Source organism: Felis catus, chromosome C2 (assembly GCF_018350175.1).
Source record: "Felis catus isolate Fca126 chromosome C2, F.catus_Fca126_mat1.0, whole genome shotgun sequence".
In the NCBI taxonomy this organism is placed as follows: Eukaryota; Metazoa; Chordata; class Mammalia; order Carnivora; family Felidae; genus Felis; species Felis catus.
Window position 1 is genome coordinate 93,663,334 of NC_058376.1, and position 26,411 is coordinate 93,689,744.

The 26,411-nt window shown below is 42.0% G+C and overlaps 1 protein-coding gene across 6 annotated transcripts in view; it reads right to left on the reverse strand.

The window, feature by feature from the left end:
• FNDC3B (fibronectin type III domain containing 3B) overlaps window positions 1–26,411 on the reverse strand; it is a 361,319-nt gene that overhangs the window by 8,323 nt on the left and 326,585 nt on the right. For all 6 annotated transcript variants that reach the window (XM_045037264.1, XM_045037263.1, XM_045037265.1 and 3 more), the window contains 3 exons: window positions 23,665–23,877; window positions 9,746–9,912; window positions 6,269–6,396 (listed from right to left, as the gene is read on the reverse strand). In XM_045037264.1, coding sequence (XP_044893199.1) covers window positions 6,269–6,396; window positions 9,746–9,912; window positions 23,665–23,877 — 508 coding nt within the window. The remainder of the gene's footprint in view (window positions 1–6,268; window positions 6,397–9,745; window positions 9,913–23,664; window positions 23,878–26,411) is intronic.

The window sequence follows — 26,411 nt, forward strand, 5'->3', positions numbered from 1 at the left end:
GTTCCTGCTGCCTCTGGAGGAAAACACTGCCTTTCCTTTATGCTGTATGGACAGCAATTCCCCCACTCAGTCTGTGCCAAGCAAAGGCTTGGGCAGCATTTCTGTGCTGTGGCCTCTTAATTTCTGCCTTTAAACAATGACCTCGTTGAAGGAAACCAGTTAATAACCTATCCCCACAGATGTTTTTGAGACTTTTGGAAACTGGATATAAATGTTCACTTCTATTTATTTAAATGAATTCTATGGCTTCCAGAATTTGCACAACTAGAGCTTTGGAAGAAAGCTGGCCCAAAAGTAGATTTCATTTCTTAGGAACCCAATTCATGGAATCCTGAACAGAGACTTCATATATTCATTTTGATGGCTCTTCTCAACTCTAACTTTCTGGAATGAAGATCTCTGAAATGTTTTTAGAAAGCAAAGGAATGCTACTTTTCTCATACCATTTGGCAAAAAGCTTTAGTGAAGGAAAAATGAATGTCTAATCGAAGGGAACTTCCTTAATGACGAATCCAATTAAAACTTAGGCCTTAATTTGTAAATGTTTTTCTTTTAGCCATTCTTGGTGTTTTAATTGGAACAGCTCCCCCCTTTTCAAGCATTGCCAACTCAAAAATCTTTTAAAAAATATGGTAAACATATTGAGTGTGGGACTGTGTTCTATTATCCACAGCAACCAGCACCATGGATAGCCTCCACTAAGTTGATACTCAGTGAATGGTTCTCTAATTAGAACTTTCAAATACTCAAGAGCAGATATTCTTACACCACACTGTTTGAAAAGAGGGGAGAATTAGCAGAAACAAGGAAACATTAAGTATTAGACACACAAACCACATAGGCAACAGAAAAGAATTTTCGGTACAGGTGCAGCCATCATTGTAAAAAATGTTATCATTAACAGTAAGTTGTTTTTAGTGCATTAATAGAAACTATAGTTTCTAATATATTTTAGAAATAGTCAACGATGCTTATTAGGCCTTTTGGATTCTTATTTTATATTTTATTTTTAAGTAGGCTCCACACCCAACATGGGGTTTGAACTCACAGCCCTGAGATCAAGAGTTGCATACTCTAACCGACTGAGCCAGCCAGGTGCCCCGACTTTTGGATTCTTAGCTAAGGAAAAATTAAAACAACTCCAACACCCCATTTCCTGAGGACTCTGGTTCCTGAGGCTGGAGATAACTGATTTGTTTTTGTGTAAACAGTCACAGCCAGGGGATCACAAAACCACAAGTTCGTCCTATCCGTCACACAGCTGTGCCTCCACTGAAGTGACTTTTCCTGGGACTGCACAGCTCTCTGCATCAGGATGGCAGGCCTTGTGTCCCTTTATTTTCATTCATTTTGACAGGGGCACCATTATGGGTTTTTCCTCCTGCCTGAACCCAATTTAAAAGGCATAGCTCCATTTAAGATGGTCTTTATTGAAGTAACCAATCATAATATCTCAATAAGTATAGAAGCAATATTATTTTTATCAAGACTATTTCTGTTCTTGGTTTGATGTACAATAGATCTTAAAGTAATTTTGACCTTTATTCCACACAGGAGGACCGAAAGTAATATTCAGATAACTGAAATGAACAACCTGTGCCCGTGAATTCAGAACAACATACTCTGCAGTTGGATTCCTTGATCCCAGAGAGTCTCTGGGGGAGGATCCCTGGAGGTCTGCACCTGGGCCAATGCTTGGGTCTCTTTACTAATACTGCCCCTCTCAAGAACTGCAAAGGGGGGCAGAGCTGCACGGCAGTGTCACTTACGTAGAGCGTTCTCATTACTGAAGGGCCTGAAGCTCACAGTGGCCCCCAGTTAGAGGTTTAGAGGCCCTACTTTTATAACAAAGTGGCCGAGGCTCAGTGAAGTGAATTAATTCTACTATCACACGACTGTGGGATACCCTCCAGCTCAAGAGGGAACCCACCAACCTGCAAGCCTCCTTTGTAGAGAGTGCAGTGCTGGGCAGGCGCCGTTGTCCCTGAGCTGAAGAGGACAGGTAAGGGTACTGTTGCTGAACTGCCTCTTGGGGGTCTGCTGTTCTCACCCCAATGGGCATCTAAGCTCTGAGAGCACTGCCCACGCTCTTCTGTTCTATGTCGGCTCTCTCACGGTACAAAGTACCTAACAGTTTCTCAATAAAGCAGGGTCCTAAACCTGGACTTCGCTGAACAGAATAAAAACTTGTCTCATGAATTTTTACGTGGATGTGCGAGCATTTTTCTGATGGCCTCCATCAGATACTTAAAGGAGCCTGTAAACCTAAAAAAGTTAATCCGTAAAATAAGCGATGGCTTTTAAATGTCCCCATGTTGATCTATTATTTTGCTTTGGATTTGATCCTTTATTCAGGCAAAAAGAAAGAGCTGTGTTAGGGAACTGAATTGAAAGCCATTAAAAAATATGTAGGCTCTAAGACTTTCAAATGTTGCCTTAAGAGCAGCTCCTTCCTCATAGTACCTGCTGTGATGCCATGAAGAACCAATGTTAAGTCCCAACACTACATTCTAAAACATGATATAAAATGAAAATTTATTCAGAGATGCCACCAAATTAAATGTAAAGGTCCACAAATTTTGAGATGCTTTAAAGGTTTACTTAATGCAACAAGTCTGAGCACCAAGAATATTAATGATTTGTCACAAATTTTTCCCTCACATGTAACAATGTGTTACAGTTTGGTACTCTTTGCTCCTCTTCATGAAATATTTTTTTAGGGGCTCCTGGGTGGCTCATCCGACTCTTAATTTCGGCTCAGGTCATGATCTCATGGTTTGTGAGTTTAAGCCCCAAGTCTGGCTTTGCATCATGCTGACAGTACAGAGCCTGCTTGGGATTCTCTCTCTCTCCTTCTCTTTCTGCCCCATCCCTGTATGCTCTCTTTCTCAAAATAAATAAACAAACTTAAAAATTTTTCGTGTAAAAATTATATAAAATTTGGTAAAAATTTTTCATACTTCTGGGGTATGAATATGCATCATCTTGCTTTACATTCTTATACAGGTATCAAACTATGTTATATCTTGTGCAAAAAAAAAAATCAGTCACCTGCGTATACATATAATTTTCATTCCTTTCCAGAATGCTTTATAATTAATACTGTCTGACAAGAAGTTTTAAGCTTCTTTGAAAAAACTTGTGCTTGGCATGTTTATTAATGGCAGGAAAGCCAAATCAATGTATGTATGCGTTCCAATATAGAGTAAAATTTTAGGTGAGGATTTACTCCTTTAAGAGACCATTCATAATTACAACCAACTGCTCACCTCCTATCTTGGGAGCTGAACAAAAGAAAGCTAATAAGCCAGAACCAAGGCAAAGTTAAAATCAATGTTTCAAGTGAAACATCAGAAAAAGCCTTGGTGTTTGCCATACTTGCCTGTATAAGATAAGCCCGGGAAGCAGAAAGACACTCTCCTGTTACAGGTGATTTTTTCACCTAAGTTACAAACCTTCTAAATCCACCCCATGCTGAAGCTTACTCTTACTACTACCCTGAGTATAAATAACACCGTTCCTTTGAAACTGCCTCTTTCACGCAGGCAAGAAACACTTACTGAGTGCCTAACTACGTGCCAGTACTGAGAAATAACAAGGAGTAACACAAGCCCATACATTCATAGATCCTGTCTGGTTAGTGCTGGGATTGAGGTATCCAGAGTGCTCCCTAAGGGCACGGAGCTCTGCCGTGGTGTATGCTCGGCGAGAATTACCTCCCTTTTTCTTTTGCTTTGCTTCTATGTATTCAAAGCCTGTTATCTCCGGAGCACAATTATTTTAACCATTACTCTGCACCCATAATATAAATAGGTTTCATTTCCTATTTCATGTCCAGAAAAACTGAATGAAGTACTCAAAACATCATGTTTAAGTTAATGCTTATTGAACAGGGAGAAGCAAAAAAAAAAAAAAAACAAAAAAAAACAAAAAAAAAAAAACAACCCCAAAAAACCACAGTACAAATTGTCCCTGACTCAACCGTGGTTTTTAATGCACCACGGCCCACCTTAATCATTTCTCGGTAAATGTAGTAAACACGTGGTTATGTGAAGAATGCTAATCCCTATCTACTGAGCCTGCCCTAAAGTACGATGTTTTCATATATTTTCAACAAGAAACTCGCTTATAACTACAATAAGAAATGTATTCTGAGTTCTACACATGTGACTGCATATCCTATTAGGATTTATAAATCCATGGGTCTAAATATATAACATTAAACAAATAGCAGATTTAAAAACAATGTTTTTTTAATTTTACATATATATGTAGGCTTCATGACCAGTGCAGAGCCCAATGAGTGTGTTGAGTGGAACACACAGCCGTGAGATCACGACCAGAGCTGAGGTCAAGAGTTGGTCACTTAACTGAAGGAGCCACCCCTGTTAAAGATTTTATTTTTAAGTAATCTCTACACCCCACGTGGGGCTCGAACTCACAACCCTGAAATCGAATTGCATGCTCTTCCAACTGAGTCAGCCAGGAACCCCAAACAAATAGCAGATTAGAAACAGCCACATTGCTGATAAAATCTAAATTACTGCATTGATTCACCCATGTTTTAGCAATGCTTGCGATGTACTGATCTTGATCAAATAATGCTGCCTTCTCAATGTAAAACAGCAATCCCTCTTTTAAGCAGCAGAACATTTTTCTAAGAACAGGTGCAAAAGCATGGTACGGGAAATACAATGTTTTTAAAATAACAAGGACGAACATGCAATGAAGGTACTGTTGGGAAACAAATCATTCTTAAGTGTTAAATGATACGCTGTGAAATTCGGTATCATTTCATCTTTCACTGCTATGGAACAGGACAGTGCTGCTGGAGTTAAGATGACTGCAGTTAAGAGGGAAAAGCCCTCTGCCCTCTATCTGAGCTGAGACCCTGCAACCAATCCTATCTATCTGGTGAGCTCAAACAAACACAGAAAATTATTTAGTCTGAAATGGGATATGCTGTAAAGAATGAGGTTGGAAAGTGAAATGATACAACAGTGTTTTCCTCTCTGTTTTCTAGTGTTTTGCTCTTAAAGAGGAATAATGGAAACCTTAATTATATCATCCACTGAGGTTAATCCATACTTACTAGTAAATGTCATAGTTTTTTGCAAAATGGGGCTCATCCTTTTATCTGATTCTTCATATTAACAAAGTACATGAAGTGCACCAAAATTTTCTCTGATCATCTTACACACTTGCAAGTATTCTTCATTATTGTATAAGGAATATTAGCCAGTAATTTAGCAAAAGTTCTGAATCAAATTACTTTCTACCTGCTTTGTGTATCTGGAGCCTCAAGAACTGAACAGAGGGGTCTTACAATTAGGCCAATGTTTTAGAAGACAGGTGACATTTATCTTCAAGTTTCTAAGTTTGATATACACGCATGCCTGCATGAAAAGCTCTGGGAAGGAATGGGCTTCACCTCTCCTCAGAGTAATGGGATCATATCCTGATTTCACAAAAACAGTTATTAAGTTCCTGGAAACATTACGGAAACCGATGGAGTATCTGAATCATCTACGGATGATCTGAATCATCAGTATCTGCTGGTGGTATCAGTACCAGTGACTGATCATGTACAGTTGTGAAAGAACAAAGGATCAAAAAACATTATGAAAAATAATAAAACCAAATTCTTTATCGGTTATATTCCAATTACATTCTCTCCTGCATGGGTTTATCAGGTGATCTGTATAAGCCTTGCTAACTCAAGTTATGGTTCATGGACCAGCATCACGTGGGAGCTGGAACCCTGCCCCCAGACTAGTGAATCAGAATTTGCATTTTAACAGATTCCTAGGTGATTGCACATTTAAGGGTGACAAACAGTGACCTCGAGTTGCTGAATCACAGGCCTCAAGAGCTGCTAAGTCATGTACTTTATCCTTCTAACCTCTATAAAAAAGGCAGACAGGACACAGGCTTCAGCAGTTAGGTTGAAACTACTCTCCCTCTGTAGTAAAGCCATTGGCACTTGGGTTTTCATTGCATACCGATTTTGACGTTTGTAAACATCACTGCCGATATCAAATACAAATACAGAATTTAATATTCTTTGTAAGGTCATGCTTGAGAACTGAAAATTTAACGCCTCCACAGACAAAATGGAAACTAGGGCTTATATAAATGGGTATACACTAGGCAGTTTCTATGATTGGCTGTAAGAAAACCCCGGCTCACCAGTCACTGAATCTTTCAAGGCTAGAGGTAGGGGCTTAGACTGAGAAGCTGCACACATGTCATGCACGCCGGTTCTTACCTGTTTGTACTCAGATTCTCTTCCAACCAATACCTGCAGAATGTAGTTGACAGGGTCACCTTTCATCGGTGGTACCGTCTCCCATAAAATTTCACATGAATTTCCTTCCAACTGTGTGACTCGAGGTGCTGAAATACAGATCCACAGATCCAAGCTCAAAATCCAAAATCACAGTAACAGTCAACATTTTGGTAATACTGGAGCGGGAGAGTGCTTAGTGTCCGCTCTGAGAGGGGGGTTTATTGGCCCAACCTCCTACAAGACCTGCGGGGAACCCTTTATAAAGAAAAGATCCTCCATGACTAGAAAGCCATTGATGAAAACTCCTTTGCTTATTACCCTATTAAAAACTGCTCAGCCTCCATTTGCAACTACGTGGATGGGGCTGGAGGGTATTATGCAAAGTCAAATTAGTCAGACAAAGACAAAAATCATATGACTTCACTCATATGAGGACTTTAAGAGACAAAACAGATGAACATAAGGAAGGGAAACAAAAATAATATAAAAACAGGGAGGGGGACAAAACAGAAGAGACTCATAAATATGGAGAACAAACAGAGGGTTACTGGAGGGGTTGTAGGAGGGGGGATGGGCTAAATGGGCAAGGGGCACTAAGGAATCTACTCCTGAAATCACTGTTGCACTATATGCTAATTTGGATGTAAATTAAAAAAAATAAAAAATAAAACACGTTAAAAAAAAAAAAAAAGGCTTAGCCTGGATTGCATTTTTGTTCTTTTTCAAACAGCTATTGAACACGTTGTAGGATTAGGCCCTGAGCTGGGTACTTTGGAGAATTCAAAACATGGACTATAAACCTTGGGAATTAAGACCTAGTTGAGGGAAGGGAAGAACAAGGTTTGAGACAAATACAAAGAGAAATAAAATGTGAGCGAGTTCCAGGGGGAAGGTTTGAGGAGCGGGTGACATGTGAGCTTAAGTCCCAGAGAATGGTCAGCACTGTGAGAAAGCCTGTAAAAGTTATCTCATATTTGTATATATTTTTTAGTACATTTTTCACCTACTGGACTCCTAATTCTGGCCTAAAGGAAAATTACATTATAGTTTGTAGTAAAGCATGTAGAATGTTACAGAATTTTAAAATATTTTCTCATAGCCTATGCTATCTCTCTACAGCTTAATTCAATATCTGGTATTTTTCTACGTTATAACTAGAACACATAACTCCTCTCTGAACCCCCTTATTCTTTAATTTGTAATTACATTAAATTAATTCTTTAGAGGTAGCTGTTTCTATTTGCATCTATATAGTACTGTTTCAGAAAAATAAAGGCTTTCTCAAAAATGAGTTGCAATTAATTGGCTAAAACCCTAATTAATTTATGGAAAAAATAAGGCTCTCCAGCTTATTATATTATTATTATTTTTTTTAATTTTTTTTTAACGTTTATTTATTTTTGAGACAGAGAGAGACAGAGCATGAACGGGGGAGGGTCAGAGAGAGGGAGACACAGAATCTGAAACAGGCTCCAGGCTCTGAGCAGTCAGCACAGAGCCCGACGCAGGGCTCGAACTCACATACCGCGAGATTGTGACCTGAGCCGAAGTCTGACGCTTAACCGACTGAGCCACCCAGGCGCCCCTCCAGCTTATTATATTATATCTATCTATCTATCTATCTATCTATCTATCTATCTATCTATATCTAGACAGATAGATAGATAGATAGATTATATTTGGAGGACCAAACAGTTCTCCAGCTAAGGTAACAATTTCCTGAACCGAAGAGGAAGAGGAAGAAGATCTGACCATGCGGCAGTGTGAGGAGCCTGTCCTTCCGTAGAAAATGTACCATGAAATTCAAGTGCTATCAATTTAGTATTCCATTGTCCACAAAATGAATCTCCACCAACAAACATGTTGAGAGGCAAAATTAGTGGCAGAAAGACCCTTGACAGGGCACCTGGGTGGCTCAGTCGGTTAAGCATCCGACTTCGGCTCAGGTCACGATCTCATGGTCAGTGAGTTCGAGCCCCACATCGGGCTCTGTGCTGACAGCTCGGAGCCTGGAGCCTGTTTCGGATTCTGTGTCTCCCTTTCTCTCTGCTCCTCCCCCGCTCACACTCAGTTTCTCAAAAATGAATAAACCTTAAAAAAAAAAGAAAATTAAAAAAAAAAAGACCCGGGCCATTTGCTAGTTGGTAAAGGTTGGTAAATGTTCCTCGTCACAACAAATCTATTAAACCCAGTGTGTTCAGGAATCTCTTCTGTTACAGCTGACAGGCAAAATGCCACCAAGGGGCTGGGGCATTTACTACCCACGTGACCCAGCAAGGCCTTGCATCCATTTATAGTGGTTTCTTAGTCACGTGAAAAAGCCATTGCCAAAGAACTTCTGGACTGCTGAGGAGCAGGGAAGCCAGGGAGAAGGTAGCTACCATAAAGTACCCTCGAAAGAGCTACAGGAAACCTTCACAGAATCCAAGCCAGGCCTTGACCCAGGCCCTGAGGTCTCTTATCCTCAGTAACGGACCCTACCCTGGTGGTAGCCGACACAGCTCCTCCATGTGGAAGCAGTGAATCCAACGGCCTTGCTCCCGGGGCCACACATAGGAAGGACCTTTTTGCACAGGTCGTGCTCATCCCCCTAGCTACCTAAACGATATAGCGACTCACTTTACCCGTGTAAAACCTGGTTCAGGTAAGCTGCCTGTCTGTCCGGCAGCCTCAGGTCATCCTGGGCAGCAGGGACCTCCATAAGAATCACCCTATTGGCGAATGAAGGGCAAGGCTGAGGAGGCCGTGAGCGGCTGGGTGGGAGGGCTGAGCCAGACGTCGTCTGCCCTGTCATCTTGCAAGTCAGCTGGGCACAAGGCAGAACTCTGTGGCTGGAAATGGGAGTGCCCAGGGAGAGCCTGGGCAGAGTGGCTTTTGCTCACTCTCCGTGCCCATGAAGGGATAGAGTAAACTAGTCACTGGCAAACCTCAAGACAAATGCTCAAGTTGGTGAGAACACCCTTCCAAAGGACCTCTCCACAGTGGCGGGGGGGGACAGGCTGATGAATTGCCTGGGTCAGTCTCTAGCCTCCAGGCACCACAGCCATCTGAAGATGGAGGCCAACCTCTGCTCCTCCTGCCAGTCTCTGGGAAGGGAGACTGTCAAACCCTCTGTGGTAAATGGTCACAAGTGCTACCCACACTGGGGTCCACCCTCATTTCTAACCCCAAGTGTGCCACTAGGGTGTGTTCCTTTTCTCTGTCCCATCCTCTGCAGGGATGAGGCCACTACATTATTTGCAGTAAACATTTATACAGACCTGAGGAAAGGCCTTAGCGATTCCTCAGAGAACCCATTCCTCAGCCTTCTCTTTCAAAAAGTTGTTTTGATTCTATGTTGTTGATACTAGAAATATTAAGAGAGTACATTTAAGGTCAGAACAGAGCCTCCTACTCCAGGTCCAACATTTCCTTACTCTCATAGAAGAGCCTGCCAGAAACTCACGGCCTACAGACCTTTGATGGTGGGGGGGACGCTCTTGGTTGTGCTGAAAGTGTAGGTTTCTGAGAAGGGCCCTTCCCCAGCCTCGCTTGCCGCCTGGATTCTGAAGGAGTAGCACGTGAATTCCGTCAGTCTCTGGACCTTATAGGTGTGGCTGGGTCCTCTGTAGATGGAAATAAACCTAGAGGAAGGAGCAGAGACCATTAGCCATCTGAACTTTTATTAGTGACAAGAAATCGTCACTGTGAACTTACCTTCTACTCTATCCTATAGAGGCGATGAAGTTCATGTTAACTGGGCACCTGAGAAATACGATGTCCTCTTTACCCATATTTTCCAGATAAGTGAGTTTGGGCTAGAAAATTCCTTAAATTTTAACCTTTATCTTTGCAACAGCTTTCAAAGCCCCTTTCCCAAACTAGTAAGAAGACATTTACGATTACAGAGCTTTCAGAAAAGTTTAAAAGGAGAAAACAAAAACACTTGGCTCAGAATCATCTATCAGGTTAATCAAAATAACAGAAAAACAGCCCAGGTGAACTGGACAGTTTAAACTGGTAGCTTCTGGAGCCTTCTCCTATCTGAACGAGGATAATTTTGTACTTTGCTAATCATTACTTCTAGGAGACATAAACATAGAAGGCATGAAGATAAAAAAACAAGGCCTTTGGGGTGCCTGGGTGGCTCAGTCGGTTAAGTGTCCGACTTCAGTTCAGGTCATGATCGTATGGTTCATGTGTTTGAGCCCCGCATCAGGCTCTGTGCTGACAGCTCAGAGTATGGAACCTGCTTTGGATTCTGTGTCTCCTTCTCTCTCTCAAAAATAAATGTTAAAAAAAAAAAAATTAAAAAAAAAAATAAGCCCTTACATTTTCAAGTGTTTTTCTCCCAGGGTCTTGAAACATTTGTATTTTTACAATGAAATGGGATTACCTAGAACTACTACATACTATTGCCATTTGTCTTTTTATTAATTAAATGTAAAAATTTGGAAATAACTTCCGCCAAATGACCCAGAATTTCTGTAGATTACAGTTTTGAAGCCTGCTGTTCCAGGAACATTTTGGGAACCACTACATGAGTTAACCCAACACACAACCTTGTTGCTACACAGGCCCATGGTTCTCCCAGTTTCCAGTGGTTCGACACAGCATCTGAGGACAATCTGCCGTCTTCAGATACCGTTGGAAGTCGGTCAGATAGAATCACAATTTAAAATGTCTCGACTCTTAGGCCCATTTAGCTCAAGGGGAAGGCAGAATTTATGAATTCATTTAGCAAACATTTCTTGAACATCTGCTGTGTGCCACACTCTGTGGATTCAAAGACGAGTAAGACCTAATCCTGTGGGCTAGTTGGTCCCGTGTATGTGGTCAGCCTTTCCCTGTGCCAGAGAACAGTCCCTGTGGATAGTTCTAGAGCTTAAACTACTTTTTCAGAAAACCTGTCAAGAGTCCATCCTTATTTTAAAACACCCACGCATTCATCAGCCTTTACAATTGAGTTCCTGAGCCCTAGTCATTTCACTATTTAATGTTCCTTCTGCTTTACTGTGTAAGGAAGCACCTTTTACTGAGGGCTGAACATTTTCAATTTCAGGGAAAGCCAGAGTCCATGCTGAAACCCACAAATACCATGGCAACCTATTTAGTACTCTTGACACATTACCACCTTAATGAAGATACCCTTGCTAATGCTAGAGGCAAACAGCTATTCATTAACTCAGCCTCACCTGGGCCCGAATCTCTAACCAGAGTAATTGCCCTGAGTTATACCACAAAATGGAAGTCATGGTTTAAGGAGTAAAAAGTGTTATACTTCCATTACAAACTTGCACTAAGACCTGGTTTTTAAAAGAATTTGGAGAGGTTCACTACCAACAGTACGGCTTCCCTGCCATGCCCTGATCTAAGGAGACTGTTTCCCTTTGAAAATAAGGTCAATACATCTATCTGGGCAGTAGCACTCACCGTCCCAGAGGAAGGTACTGAAGCAGATTCACGGCTCTAATTTGATAGTGTAATCTAAATTGGGCTAAGAGCATACACATCAATTTTCAAATACATCAAAATCTGCTTCTGGACTGTTTTTTTTTTTTCCTCTTTCATTTACTGTTTTGCCCTTTTACTGCATTTTAATTTTTTTACATTGCATCCCAATTTATAGAAGCCACCGTGGAAACAGGTGCTAGCAATGCAATCTACAATTTCACCGTTAGAGCACTGGTTGGAGTCTGGGGATAAATGTTACTTAGAAAAACGAAAGGCTGCATTTGCTTTGCTTTTAGAAAAAAGCCAGAGTGACTCTGAAGGTTCTAAAGGAGGCTTTCACCCAGAGGATTTCAGGTTTAAGTTTACTCCCCTTGCATTCAGTGAGGGTGCACGTAGGCAGGTGCAGGAGGGAAAGGGGTAGTTCTTTCTCCCTCCAGCCTTTTCTAGAATAAGCATGTGTTTGGCCCTTTGATTTAGCCCTCTATTTTGGCAGTAATAAATCACACCTTGCTTGCTGCCCTGCTTTGTCTGGCTTCCCTCCCCTTAGAAAAGGCATGGGGAGAAATTCTGGGGGAAATTTTGTTCTCAAAATGTGTATGGGGATCAATGAAAATGGATGGGGCTAATATGGGGCTAATTCCTAGGTCACATAATTAGCGCACTTAGAGAAAAAGAGGTGACTTGTCCTCTTGGGGCCTGTGTCCTAAGGTGGACACACAGGTCCAAGTCAGAAGGAGCTGAGCAATGACACAAGACAGCTGGGCCACTCCCTCCTGAGGACTCATCCCCACATGGCTCATTCTGATGGTGACTGAGAGCCACAGGGAGCCATTAAGAGACAGAGACAGCAAGTCTGCAAGCTAAAAATTCTTACGTTTCTCACTTTAAAGGTTTCCCGTACCTTCCTTCTTCTTGAAGAAAAAGTGCAAGTGTGAGAGAGTGGGGTGAAGGGAGGAGATAGACTGGGCACTAATTAATGCTTTTTATAATATGGGACGCATTTACACATAGTCCTAATTCCATGTTCCTTTACTTTTAACAAAGAAATTTAGTATATGCCTCAGTAAAAAAAAAAAAAATTATAGTTCAATGCTACACGAAGTAAGTTTGTCAGTCAAAAGCCAAAAATCCTTCACAAAATCTCAGCTCTCCATTTGAGGTTTCTGGAACTAGGACCTTATGTTAACAGCCAATTTGGCACTTTGAGTCTAATCCCAAGGGTTTCGAGAGTTTTGATGTGGAAGACTTTCCGAGGTAACACTGGTTGTATGCTGCTTCTCCACCCACCTGGGCGTCTGGTATGCTCTTGGTCGATGTGGGTTCCACAAACAGAACAGGTTCTGCAGACTAGGAGCCACCGGCAACTTATTTGGCCTCTTGGTGCCTCAGTGTTTTCCTCTGTGCAACAAGGGTAATGCTAGAACCTTCCTCAGAGGACTGGTGTCAGGTGTAAATGGGTTAACCAAAGTGTTTAGACCAGTCCTGAGCTGTACTAACCACTCAGCAGGTGTCAGTCACGATTATTTTATAATGCTAGGAACTTTTAACCAAGAAAGGCCACTCTTCCTTCTGAGAGACCATCTATATCACTCAGGTCTAATACAGAGGTTGTTCTCTTTTCTCCTGGGTAGGAAGTTGGCTGTGTGGTGAGAGAGGCTGCAAACCAGGCATCTGCTTTGGGGCTCGGTCAGTGAGGCTGCTCACCTTCTGTGCCCGGGACCCCTCGTGGGGGTGGGGGGAAGGGGGGGGGCGGGCAAGAATAACGTCTTTCCCAATCTGGGTGGGATTCAGTTTGACAGCCCCAGTCCCTACACAGAGTAGGTCTTAAATAAATGCCACTGATCCTGAATTTCTTTCTGTATATTCCGATGGTAGCTTCTGTTTCACAGAAAGGCCAGCCAAAACAAAATAAGCACACAAGCCAACACAAAAAGAATGGAGTCTCTCTTTTACCGCAATTCTGTCATTATTTTCCATCATTCCAAGAGGCGGGAGAGGAAAGAATCTTCTTCCTTTGGAGCCAGTGATTTACGCCAGTTGCACGGTGGCCTCTCTAGGAGGCTCCGTAGGTTAACGCCCTCTGGCCAGAATCACCCGGGGAGAGATTAAAAGTATTCATCAAATACTTGTTTTACAAAGACCAAGTCAATTTTTTCTTTCCTCAATCTTTTTTTTAATCCACCCTCATTTTAAAATTCATTAGTAAGTCAGCCAGAGGCCTTTGGTGATAGAATGGAATATATGCGATGGGTCTTAAGACACAATGACTGAAGGCTACATATTTCACTGCAACCAAGGATTCAGCACTTAGAGCATGTCTTTGCCATGAAGAGAGGAGGAGGGTAGCCCTTCAGCTTTTCTGATCCTTCTCCCTCCCTCTTATATTTAGGCAGTCCAGCGTCAGTGTTTGGGCTCCATATGTGCTCATGTACCATAGGGCCTGGGACAAGAGTCACCATTAGAGGCCAACGGGAGTCCTGCTGTCTTGGTGGCCCTGATCCATACTATTTTAGTGTGCACTGCCCGAGCCTGGGGAAAGGGATATCCCTGGAATGGGAAAAAAATCAACCGTGAATGGGGAGGATCTGGAGCAGCTGGGGTGCCTACATCATCAAAAGATGGTCAAAAAAACCTCTCACCAAGGCCCCAATCCTTTGATTTCCGAAGGTGAGAGTGTGGCCCGGGCAATCAGCGATGCACTATGTGGAGAGTCTGCTGTGCCCTGGGCCACTCCCCTGGTCTAGGCTGCCAGTAGAAACTGGACCACTCTGGGCTTCTCCCCAAGTTGTCCCCCTCTCCCCCTCCTGTTGGTGGGCAGTGGTGGAGCACAGGCACTTGGACCCAGGAAGACTGGATGCAAACCTCAGCTCTGTCCCTTACTGCCCCACCACGCGCCCCTGCTAAGCATCAGTTTTCCCATCTGCAAAACAGGGACAGTATCTGCCTCTTAGGTCGTTTTAAGTGTCAAATGCAGAAATGTGGGTACAAAGCTCAGCATGGAATCCAGCACCTGGTAAGAGTTCAACACACGGTGTCCAAGTCAGGCTAAAGTGCCCTGAGGACAGCAGGTCTCTCAACTCCTGCCACACAGGCCTCTCTCCAGGTTACTGCGGCCATCACTGGCTCATGTCCCAGCAGGAATAGGTCCATATGAATTTGTGATGTTCTGCTGCATCTGCTGTGGCCTACGTTAGACACATAGCTCTCCCACCACGTAAGTTAATCTACTTGAAATGTTCACACTGTTATTGTTATTACGTGAACGTTCCAGTGCTACAGCAATGCAATGAAACATGTATAACAGGTGGCATGGTTCCTGGAACATAGTACATGCTCAATAAAATCACTGAGTAGTTTTAGTATCAGTTCTGGCTGAAGCATATGTAGCCACAAGGACCCCTGTGGAATCATAGCTCCTTAAAAGTCATCTTGGCACCGTGGGCCTATACTGGCATTGCCTCTGAGGGGTCTTCTACTCTGTGCTCAATTCCTGCTGCCCATGGCCATGTGCTTTTGGTGGCATCAACCGAATGACCCCAGACTCCTGTGAAGAGCAAGTAAGAGAACAGGTATGGAAACACCCATGCAGCTGCCCCACTGGCTCAGGAGCTGAAGAGACAAGGGGTAGTAACACTCTTTGCAGTCCGCAGACTTGAGGTTGAGTTTAGGTTCAAGAGCCTAGTGATTGATCATAGACTCTATAGCCAGGTAAGCTATTTCCTTCTCTGTAAAATGAATATGATTACAGTGCCCCCGCCCCAGAGGTTGTTGTGAGAGAATCAAATGGCATAATGCGGGGAGAACTCATTACAAAATGCATAGCACCTGTGCTAATACTAATGCTAATGTTACTAATCACACAATGCCAAGGTTTATGAATGATGTACCTTGTTTCTCAACATTGGAGAAGCCTGAAGGATGTCCCCAGAATGGCATTCTTTACTTATACTCCCTTAGGCTTTCCTGGACCGGAGAGAAAGCTGCGCATACGAATACCATCCATCCCGTCCTGATGAACCCAGGCCGAGAACTGCCGCTGACAACAGATGAAGACAGGGGCAGTGGGGCCTATCAGTGCTGCCCATTAATGGGAATTTGGGCATTTTTACTTAGAGGAAGGAAAAAATGGGAAGAAATTCTCTCTTGTACTAAAAATATTTACTTGGAAAGGGAAACATAAACAAGGCAGAAGGTTGGGTGGGTCACTGAAAGTTTACAGTCGAAATGGATTCTTTACGGCTCTGCCTCCAACTTGCTTCGGCGTGGACTGTAATGTCTTGAAACTAAACACTTCTGTGGTAACAAGCACACATGGGTTTTAATGTTGCCAATTTAACTCTGATTTATGAAAATGTTTTACATATCTGTGAATACAAAATGATTCTGCTTATTCTGCTGGCCTATCAGAGTACTCCAGGGTTGGTACAAAGACGTACAAAGACCTTGGCCACAGTGCATAGTCTGTTGCCTTCGCTATGAACTTGGACAAGTTGATAACTCTCCAGGCTGAGTTCCCAGACATTTGGGATAATAATGTCTTGTTCACCTGGCAGGGATTTTTAGGAGATCCAAATGAGGGGAACAAGTAAATTCTATGATTTCTTATTAATTATACACTAGGAAGGCAAAACAGCAGATTCTTGACGTTTTCAAGAAGTTCTAGGGGAAGGCTGTCCTTTTAACCTCAGTATTCTAGGCTTCAACACATTGTGAAAGAGGACTTTTTTACACTGACGGGCTACTGAGGGAAGAAATTCAGACATGTTACATCTTTGAGTATTTATTTTAAACCATTTTAGAATAAAATGATGATATATAAAGAATTTAATTTTAAGCTAAATTTCCTTAAAAGTTTTGTACACCCCCCCCCAAAAAAAAATCCAAAAATGCCCTGGACAGCTCATCACTTAAATTTGCAGTACAAAATGAGATGACACTAAGGATTTTGTGTTTACTATCTGTTGCTGCTACCTTATAATCCCAAGGTCCATTACAGGCTAACAGCAGCTCATTAATATTAACTCCTCAAAACGATCTACTCTGCTGACCTAAAATGGACTTAGTCTATTAAAGGCTGCACATTTTGAAACCCGTCCTACAATAGCACAAATCAACAGCTGTTAATAAGCTCAGGACAGCTATTTTCCTTAACAATGACATGTCATTGCCTTCATTCTTTCTTAATTTCCCAGGGCTGCATGGACTACGTATGTGCGTCTGTGAGAGAGAATCTCCTACGTTACTGAAGCCACGTTTGGGAATGGAGAATGTTCAAAACAGGAATGGATAGTATGTGTCCTCATTCTACCAAGAACACCGAGTCCTGTTATGCCCACGCAGGAGCAGATGGAAGCAGATGGCATCATGTGGGGACATCTGAGGCAGGGAAGGTGCATTTCCTAAACCGGTTTTGATGTTGGTGAGCGTCTCCATTTGCAGACGAAGCACCCAAGTGTCAAGGATTTCCGAAAGACCAACGCGCAAGCAGTTGCTTTCCTCCCTGCACGTTCTCAGCTGCACATGTGCCTATCCGCTTGTGAGTGCTCCAGCTGCAACACTTTTTAGTTAGGTTTCGTTTTATGCTCCTTTTCGAAGAAATAACATGTCCATACAGCTATTGATGAGACTCCACGTAGAATAAAAGAAAATGCTTTTTTTTCAACTTTTGTTGTTCACACTGTACTTCGTTATTGATATATTAAAAAGGAGATTTATTTACTTTCAAATAAAGGGTCTCAGGCTGAAGACCACCTGAGAACCCTGAAACATCCCATTCTTCTACTTTCTTTGCAGGGAATCTTATCTTCAAGGATACTCTTTGCAGAGTCTTCCAGATGTCTGTTTGTCTACTTCTATTTTAATGGGCTTGTCTCAATCTGATCTGATTTAGGAAAAAATACTGAGAAAAATGCTACCCAACTCCATTCTATTTATTTATGTTTCAAGTAGATAAAAATTCTATTTTCAAATAGGAAATCAAACAAACCAACCCGTAATCAATTTTTTACTTACAGTGCCATTAAGATCTCCAATGGTTCATTTACGGTCACTTACCTCTCCCCATAACTGACATTTCAGCCTGAAACTGACTAAGCCAGCGGTACTTTTTATTTTTGAGGCTCTTTTGAGACATGAGAATGTTTTTTCCCCATCAGTCAGGGACTGGAGACAGGCATCATCAGTTCCAATTTGTAAAGGGAAAAACTAAGGCAAAAAGAAGTTAAGGGATACGCCTCTAGCCATCTAGAAACTCAGTAACAACTCTGGGATTACAAATAAGAGATTTGACACCCCCGTGGAGAACCACAATTGCCTTCCGGTGACTGAAGATAAATAAAAGTGTCATTTATCCAACAAGGGTGATCATGTGTATCAGGACAATTCCAGAGAAGCAAAGGAAATGAATACCATGGGTCTGTGTGGGCCCTGAGCTAGTTGCCTTACATCTATTTAATTCAGCAATATGCTCTGAGAAACAGAAGCAGGGGTTTGTTCTGTAATAGGCATACATTAAGAAAGTTCACTTCTCCCATGGTGCTCATATACCCTGGAGACTTTTATTAGTTGCCTAATGTGTATTTTTTCAGGGATTCATTATGTAGGTTACTTTCTGTCCCTCTCTAACAATAAATAGTCAGTCATAATGAACACATTAACAAAGCCCTCCAATTTTGCCTGCTGTAAGGAAAAGTGTCACGGGCACAAGGGCTGAGTTAAATGGAGAGCAACTGGTAATGATCCACTCTATTAGAGCCCTCTCTCCCAACCCCTTTTGCTGGAAATATATTGGCTTTAAAATACACTGGCCATCTGACTAAACCTGAACAACAGAGTAGCCATAAATGCATTCCTGGAACTTAAGTTCCCCTCGCCTCGGTGCTGTGTACAATTATCAAGAACATGGACCCATAAGGGTCAGGACGAGAATCAGCATCAACTCAAATTCTGTTAGGGCAACATAACGTTTCATTTCAATAACACAGACAGATGCATCTTCAAAATCATCAGTACAGCGTTACAATCTTAAAATGCATGAGCTGATCTTGTTATTCTAATCCCTGTATTAGGTTAATGCAGCATTATGAAAATGTTTACTTTGGGTGTGTATTTTTCTTGCATACACAGGAACCAAAGACATTCGGATCCTCTGTGCCAGATTTGCTAAGCATAATAGACTTCATCACTCTACGGCCAAACTAATGTAATTTGTGCTTTTCTGTTGAAATCAAATAAAATCTCTTGTGCTGTCTGCTCGTTTCCCATTAACTTATTTTCTCAGCAGATAAGTTCCTTACAGGTAGCCACATACCTCAGAAGACTTAGCACATTATAGTAATTCAAGAAAACAACAACAACAACTGTGATTGAGTGGTTATAATCTAACTATTAGGGATAAACTTAGTCCTATAAATATAAAGCACTGCTTTGAAGCTGCTGCATAAATATGTAGTCAGTGCCCTTGGAAAGGGAGACTTGTGAGTCAAAAGCTTGAACACATGGAAAACAAATGTGCCATTCAAGGGGAAAAGAATATTCAATGTAGCAAGTCCAGGTGACCCAGATGAATTCTAGGTTGACTTACCTTGAGACAAGGACTTGGGCAAGATGCCCTTTTGGGATCCCTTCTATTTACATGAAATAGCTCCAAACTTAAAAAGAGCCATGTGTAAAAGAACCAGAATAGAAAGAGGCACTGAGTTGGAGAAAAAACCAAGGGCACATTTCTGTGCTTTGGAGGTCGTATCCTTGGTTTCCACCCAATCCTGAGTCTGCACCACCCATCTCTAACTGAAGGCTATTTTGCGTGAGATTATAAGATCAGGACCCCTTTATGACTCACTCAACCTGTTACCATCTCTAAGAAGCATTCTTTGCTCATTTCATTTTAAGCTTAAAATCATAATAATCATGAGTTAAATCAGCTTATCAAAACCCATTTTTTTTTTCATCTAGATGGTGGAAGGCTTTGATAGAAATCCAATCAGCATAGAAAATATTTCATTTTTTATTAAAAAACTAAATAATGTAGAGGGTGGCGCTTGGGTGGCTCAGTTGTTTAAGCGTCTGACTCAATTTCGGCTCAGGTCATAATCTCACAGTTGTGGAGAGCTCTGCACTGAGCAGGAAGCCTGCTTGGGATTCTCTCTCCACCCCCCCCCCCCCCCACCTCTGCAAACCCTCCTGCTTTCTCATACTCTCTCTCAAAATAAATAAATAAACATTAAAAAAAAAAAGACTACTGTAGATAAAAGCTCTCAGTGCTTGGTGCTTTGTAGGTGTTCAACAAATAGAAGTGTGCTTTAGGACGTTTGAAAATATATTTTTGGCTCAACATTATACTTAGATATCTCTGGCTCATTTCAGATTTTTTGATTGAGGGGTATATAAACAAATATAATAAACCAGCACATTGTAGATGTAAAACCTTAGGGGTTTAGGGGTGTGAGACATTAAGTGGTTGCCCTAATAAAGAAAGTTAGCATCTTTCTTATTATTTACTTATTTGTCAAAAGCAGAGACTAGAATGTGAAGAAAAAAGAGAGAACATGCTGAGACACCCTTTTGTAATGGATCTAGCTCACAAATGATATACAAATATTCAGTGCTTTAAGGTGAAAAAGGTGGGAAGGAACTCTGCATTCAATCTTCTAGTTTAGCCTCTATTTTATGGATGAGAAGAGAAAGACCAATAGTTTAGCAGTCAAATCAAACTCTTTAATTTTATAATTACGAAGCATGGAGTTACTAATTTTCATTGTGCTTCCGTTGCAAAAATTTTTTTAAATGTTTATTAATTTTGAGAGAGCATGTGCAATCCTGCACCTGTGCGCAGGAGTGGGGGAGGGAGGGAGGGAGGAAGGGAGGGAGAGAGAGAGAGGAAGCGAGCGAGCGAGAATCCCAAGCAGATTCGGTGCTTCCAGAGCAGAGCCTGGAGTGGGGCTTGATCCCATGAACTGTGAGATCATGTCCTGAGCTGTAATCAAGAGTCAGATACTTAACTGACCGAGCCACCCAGGTGCCCCCATTGCAAAATGTTTTAAGAGTAACATTACTTTCATACTGACTAGGACAACCGTCCGACTCACATAGCCAGCTCTCCTTTCCAGTGCCCACAACGGCTGGTGAGTAAAGTAAATTAAAACCACAATTAAGTCTATCTCCGGTTCTCACCTTGGCCACAAGTAAGACACACAATATTTTTGACACATCCATAATAAGAACTCATTAGTGGCTAATGAAATCAGTGCATACGCTAAGGAATACGTATACTTTTCCCAGAAGTCCCGACTAGAAATCACTCTGGCAACAAGTTTAATGGAAAAGCTGGTCCTTGAAAGAAGATACTTTCAAACGGACAAGCCAGGTCCAAGTCCTAAAGAACCACAAGGAGACCAGAACTGACAAAAACCACGCTAATCACAAGAATTATAATGTATCCTAGCCAGATGATTTCTCCCCAGTCCTCATGAGTCAAGATCCAAAGTTAAATAAAGGCTTGGATTTGAGGGGCCAATCGACACAAGAGCTCAGTTGCAGGACACTGAGGAAGGTCATCTTCAAACTCAAATTAGGCCAAGTTTCATCCTATTTAATCATAGGAAAATTATTCCACAAATAGAATGAGAATTTATTATGCTCTATACTCCCATCACTTTAATAACTTTCTGAGAGCACTGACAAATCTAATTTAAAAAAGATAAATTTGGACTCCAGATCATAAAATTAAGAAAAATACTGTTCCTAATGGTTGGTTTTCTTAAATCGCCATTTAAATTTAGGCAAGTCATTTATTGATTAACAATGCTAACTTTGGGCCTCCTTTTTTTTTCTTTTTCAAAATAGCACAAATTGATTACTACATTCTACACTGTTTTCTGTCTGGCATATTAAAACGTCTCATACTCATTCAGATTGGTGTTCATGGAACTTTTGTTCTGAGCATCTGTACAGTTCTCCATACGAGGCGCCCAAGGCGGATGCCCCACAAAGGGCAGGGCTGCTGCAGGATGCATCCAGCTGGTTTGGAGCAGAGCCTTCGCTCTCCCCACCTTTCTGGAGGTAACAGTAGAGGCAACTGCATGAGGAGTCAGGAAGCCCCCAATTCTGCTGCCAACGTCAATGTTTCCGGACTTCACTTTTTCTGAAGCAGTACAACTAGAAGACAGTCTCTAATGAAGATTCTATCATCAAAGAATGCCAAAAGCCCAAGGGAAAAACAAAGGCTTGTTTGCAAATTTCCCCAAATGCTAGCTTCAAATATTTACCAGGGTTTCTGTTAGTCCATAATTCGTGTTCTTGCCAGCCCTCTCTAGTCGAGGAATCCCCTGCCAGTAAAATAATGAACCCACAAACACGCATCCAAAGGTACAAAGCACAGTTAAGATGAATGATCTTGCCTATGAGCGAGGATGCATTTAACCTCTAATGAACCTACCAAAAGCAGCCTCATTTTCTCTGTGCTTTCTACACCAGGACTAGTTTCCAATAGATGATCATTTTTGTTCTTCTGTAGTCAAATTACTGGCTTTGACAGGTCCTTCAGTCCAGTTCAAACATCACCTGTTTCAAAAAGCCATTCCTGATCTTTGCAACCCGATGGTCTCTGCCTCCTCCAACGTCCCAGAGCATTTTTCTCCAATGGTACTAAAGTCCTGAGACCATCTGTGGGTTGATACTATGTGTCTGGAGGCAGGGGCTTGTTTTTCCTTGATCTTGGTCTCCACTGAAGGCCTATCTCATAAAATGCCTGCCACACAGGACTCCACTGCACTGAAATGAATCAAAGTTCTTGAGTAGAGTGGGGGGTGAAGACTGGACAGCGGTTTCTGTGCTAACTAAACCAGTTCCCTGTGTAAAGGAGCAGGAGCTATAATGCATAAAGTGGAAAGGACAGGAATGTTTTTGTGTTTAGCAGATAGGCCAAAGGGAAATAGCAGCGCGGGTCTGTTCCAGCAGGGTGTCTTGGATTTATGGTCACCTCCCACCTCCTTCACCTGATTCTCTGATTTGGACTTTTGGTAACAGAACAATTCTGCCATCATTACCTCTAACTCTGCATCTGAATTATTCCTAATACAGTTCAGAGGCCCACCTTCTGATGGGCCATTTTCAGAGGAAATGAAGTCAGGTTAAATAAATCCTAGGTGAAAGGCTGGCTTTGATTTCTGTGGCCAAGAGTATTTTGCTGGGCATGGAGTCTTATAAAGAATCTCCTGTTTGCTCTGGCTAATCTGATACTGCGTTGCCCATAGTTACAGAATACAATCCCCATCTGTACATCACCACAGCTATTTCGGATTGGTAAACATGATTGTCTTGATGGTTACTGAATATTTAAAAAGCTAGCATCTCTTCCTAAGTCTCATTTCCCTCTGCACTTGTGACTGATCTAACGCTATAACATAGCATGGGCTTGCATATGACAATTTTATTTTTAGATAATTTCTCTCCGTTATCTGGCTCTATGAAAGAAAAAAAAAACAAACACACAGATTATGACTTGCAGGCAAATCAGGATCTTCAGAATGTTAGTTTAGAAAATCCCAAATGGAGGGGCCCCTGGGTGGCTCAGTCAGTTAAGCGTCCGACTTCGGCTCAGGTCATGATCTCACTGTCTGTGAGTTCGAGCCCCGCCTCAGGCTCTGTGCTGACAGCTCAGAGCCTGGAACGTGTTTCGGATTCTGTGTCTCCCTCTCTCTGCTCCTCCCCTGCTCATGTTCTGTCTCTCTCTGTCTCAAAAATAAATAAACGTTAAAAAAAAATTAGAAAAAAAAAAAAAAAAAAAAAAGAAAATTCCAAATGGAGAACGGAGGTCCACGATGCAGGACCCCAATACACAGGAAACCTTTCAACGGGAGGAAGAGTGTTTTATTAGAGGACAGGTGAACAAGCAAGGATTCATTCGGACAGAACCGCCCCCTGCACCCGCCCCGCCAGCTCACCTCTTGTTTCTGTCTTCCAACTGCAGTGTGTACACCATGTGAGCGGCTGTGTGGGTCTTGGTGTTACTGTCTCCCCACTTCAGCTTCAGGCTCTGGGGCCCCGCAGCAGCACATTCGAGCCTCGGAGGCAAGGGTGGCAATGGCCGAGTTTTTGCCCTAATGAACTGACTAAACGGTCCAGCTCCAATTTCATTGACGGCCTGAATTCTGATCCTGGAAAAAGGGAAAAAATACACACGTTGCAGCTGAAGATGCGGCAATTCCTCACTGGAAGCAGACGCTTGTGGAGTATTTCTTCTGCGCCCCTAAAACTGTACCATGGAATAACGAAAAATAAGCCAATGTAATTCAAGACAAATAGAGAATAGGGCAGCTTGGGCAAACAGATTTCGCTCCCCATTCCAAAACCCAGCAAAAATAGAGCAGTTAGCAAGATACCTCTTAGCCCTTTAATTTAAAAAAAAAAAAAAAAAGGGAAAAAAAAGTCTGTTGTCTGAGGGAACACATCCTAAAGATGTGCTATTGTATTTTGTTCTAAGCCACATGTTACCTGCCTCAGAGTCACTTTTGGAAGTGAGTGGACTGTAAAGAAGACATGAAATAGGAAAGCAAAGGAATTTCCTTTAGGGTTTACAAAGGGCAGAAGCTCTTCAACAGGGCACGTCTCCAGCTTTGCCCAACCACCTCTGCTAGTCCAGAACCACATAAGCGCGCAGGCACTGCTGGTAATGGGCTGTCACTCAACTGTCTGTATCTGAATCGCAACTGCATGTTTGCAGCGTGCAGTGTTATGGATAATAAAGATGCCTTAACACTGTCCTCACGGTCTGTGAATTTAAAATCAAAGAGAGTTAAAATTAATAAATAAAATAATATCCTGCTATTATTCCTCTTTTCCTCATGCCTCTGTTTCCTTCCTAGTTGACTGAAACAGCTCTCCAAGGCCTTCATACAACAAACACATGGATGGCACTGCCCCAACCTCATTCTCGACAGCGCTCCCTGCGGTGACTGCATGTTCTGGAAGCTTGTTTCCTCCGGGCATTTGGCGGCCCGCACACCCCTGGTTCAGGCTTTCCTCCTCTGCTTCTCAGACCTAAGTTCTGACACCACCTCCCCACCGCCCTCTGTTCTTCTCTTTTTCTGCACGGTACGGACAGTTCTCTCAATAGTCTATTTCCATGGCTCCACCCACTTGGAAACCACTCACTCCCAGCTCTGCCTTTCCACCTTTTCATGCCCCACTCCTGGCCTCCGGCAGAAACCTCCACCCAGGACCCTCGCTAGGTACACAAACATCTTACCAAGCTGACTGAGCAGTGTGGGGTCGCTGGTTCTAAAAGTGTGCACACATTCAAAACAGTGTTTCAAAGCACATGATAATAATAAAACATAGAGCCAGAGATAAATTCTTAGGAAACCGATCAATTTGAAACATTCTCATAATTTAGTTTTATGTGTTTCTCTTTTACAGCAATTATTGCTTACACATAGAAAATACTATTTAGGTACTACAATACCTAAATTCATCTTGTGATCTCCAATTAGCATTAATTCTTCAAATTTAAAGATCACATAATTCAGCATGTCAGTCTAACAATATGCCTGTAGACTGCGGACAAGGCACAAACAAACAAACAAACAAACAAAACCCCTCAGATTAATTACAGGTGAGAGGAAGCAAGTACGCCCTACCCTGTACCCTGTCTCCCCCACTGAACGTGGCAATAAACCTGGAGAAAATAAATGGAGCAGCTATTTAACAACTCCCAAAAAGCAAACAGTTGCTGGAGGATTTGGTGAAATATTTACCATTTTTTAATTCATTTACCATTGCATTTACCATCTTTTCCCCTCTATTATCCCCCAAACTGGACTCAATGCAGCCTGAAATCCAAAGGCAGACATCTGCATGGACTGAGGGCTCTGGGGGAAATGAGGCTCAAAGAACGGGGTTTCTGGAAGCTCAGAGTGAATGGGGGAAATTCCTCATTCTTTCTTTTTTTCCTGCATTCTCACTCCCCAGCCCTTAGACAATTCCTTCATATTAATAGCCTAAAGAAGAAAAAACACACGCTCATACGAATTGGTACAGAAAAAGCACCTGATGAAATCTAACGTCTATTCATCACAAAAATTCTCAGAAAACTAGGGATAGAAGGAAACTCTCTCAACCTGAAAAGGGCATCTATAGAAACACCTACAGGTAACCTTACACTTAACGGTGAAAGACTAAATAATTTCTAAGATTAGGGACAGTGCAAGGATGTCTACTTTCAACACTCCAACTCAACACCATGGACTAGAAGTCCCAGCCAGCGGCAGAAAAAATGGTACAAAGAAAGAAAGGAACTGAACTACAAGACTCTGCTGAAAATTTTAAAGAAAATCTAAATAGAGAGAGACATTCTGCGTTCACGAATTGGAAGGCTACACAGAAAGAAAAGGTCAGTTTGCCCCAAAGTGATCTATAGATACAATGTAATTCTACGAAAATTCCAGCAGGATTCTTAGCAGATCTAGAGAAATTGATTCTAAAAGTTATGTGGAAAGGCAAAAGAACTAAAATTGCCAAACACAAAACTGGAAACTAAGAATAAAGTTGAAAGAATCACACTTTTTGACTTAGGACTTACTATAAAGCTACAGTAATCAAGACAGTGTGGTACTGGTAAGAGACAGACACATGGATCAATATGAGAGAATACAGACTCCAGAAATAGATCTACACAAATATGAATGATTGA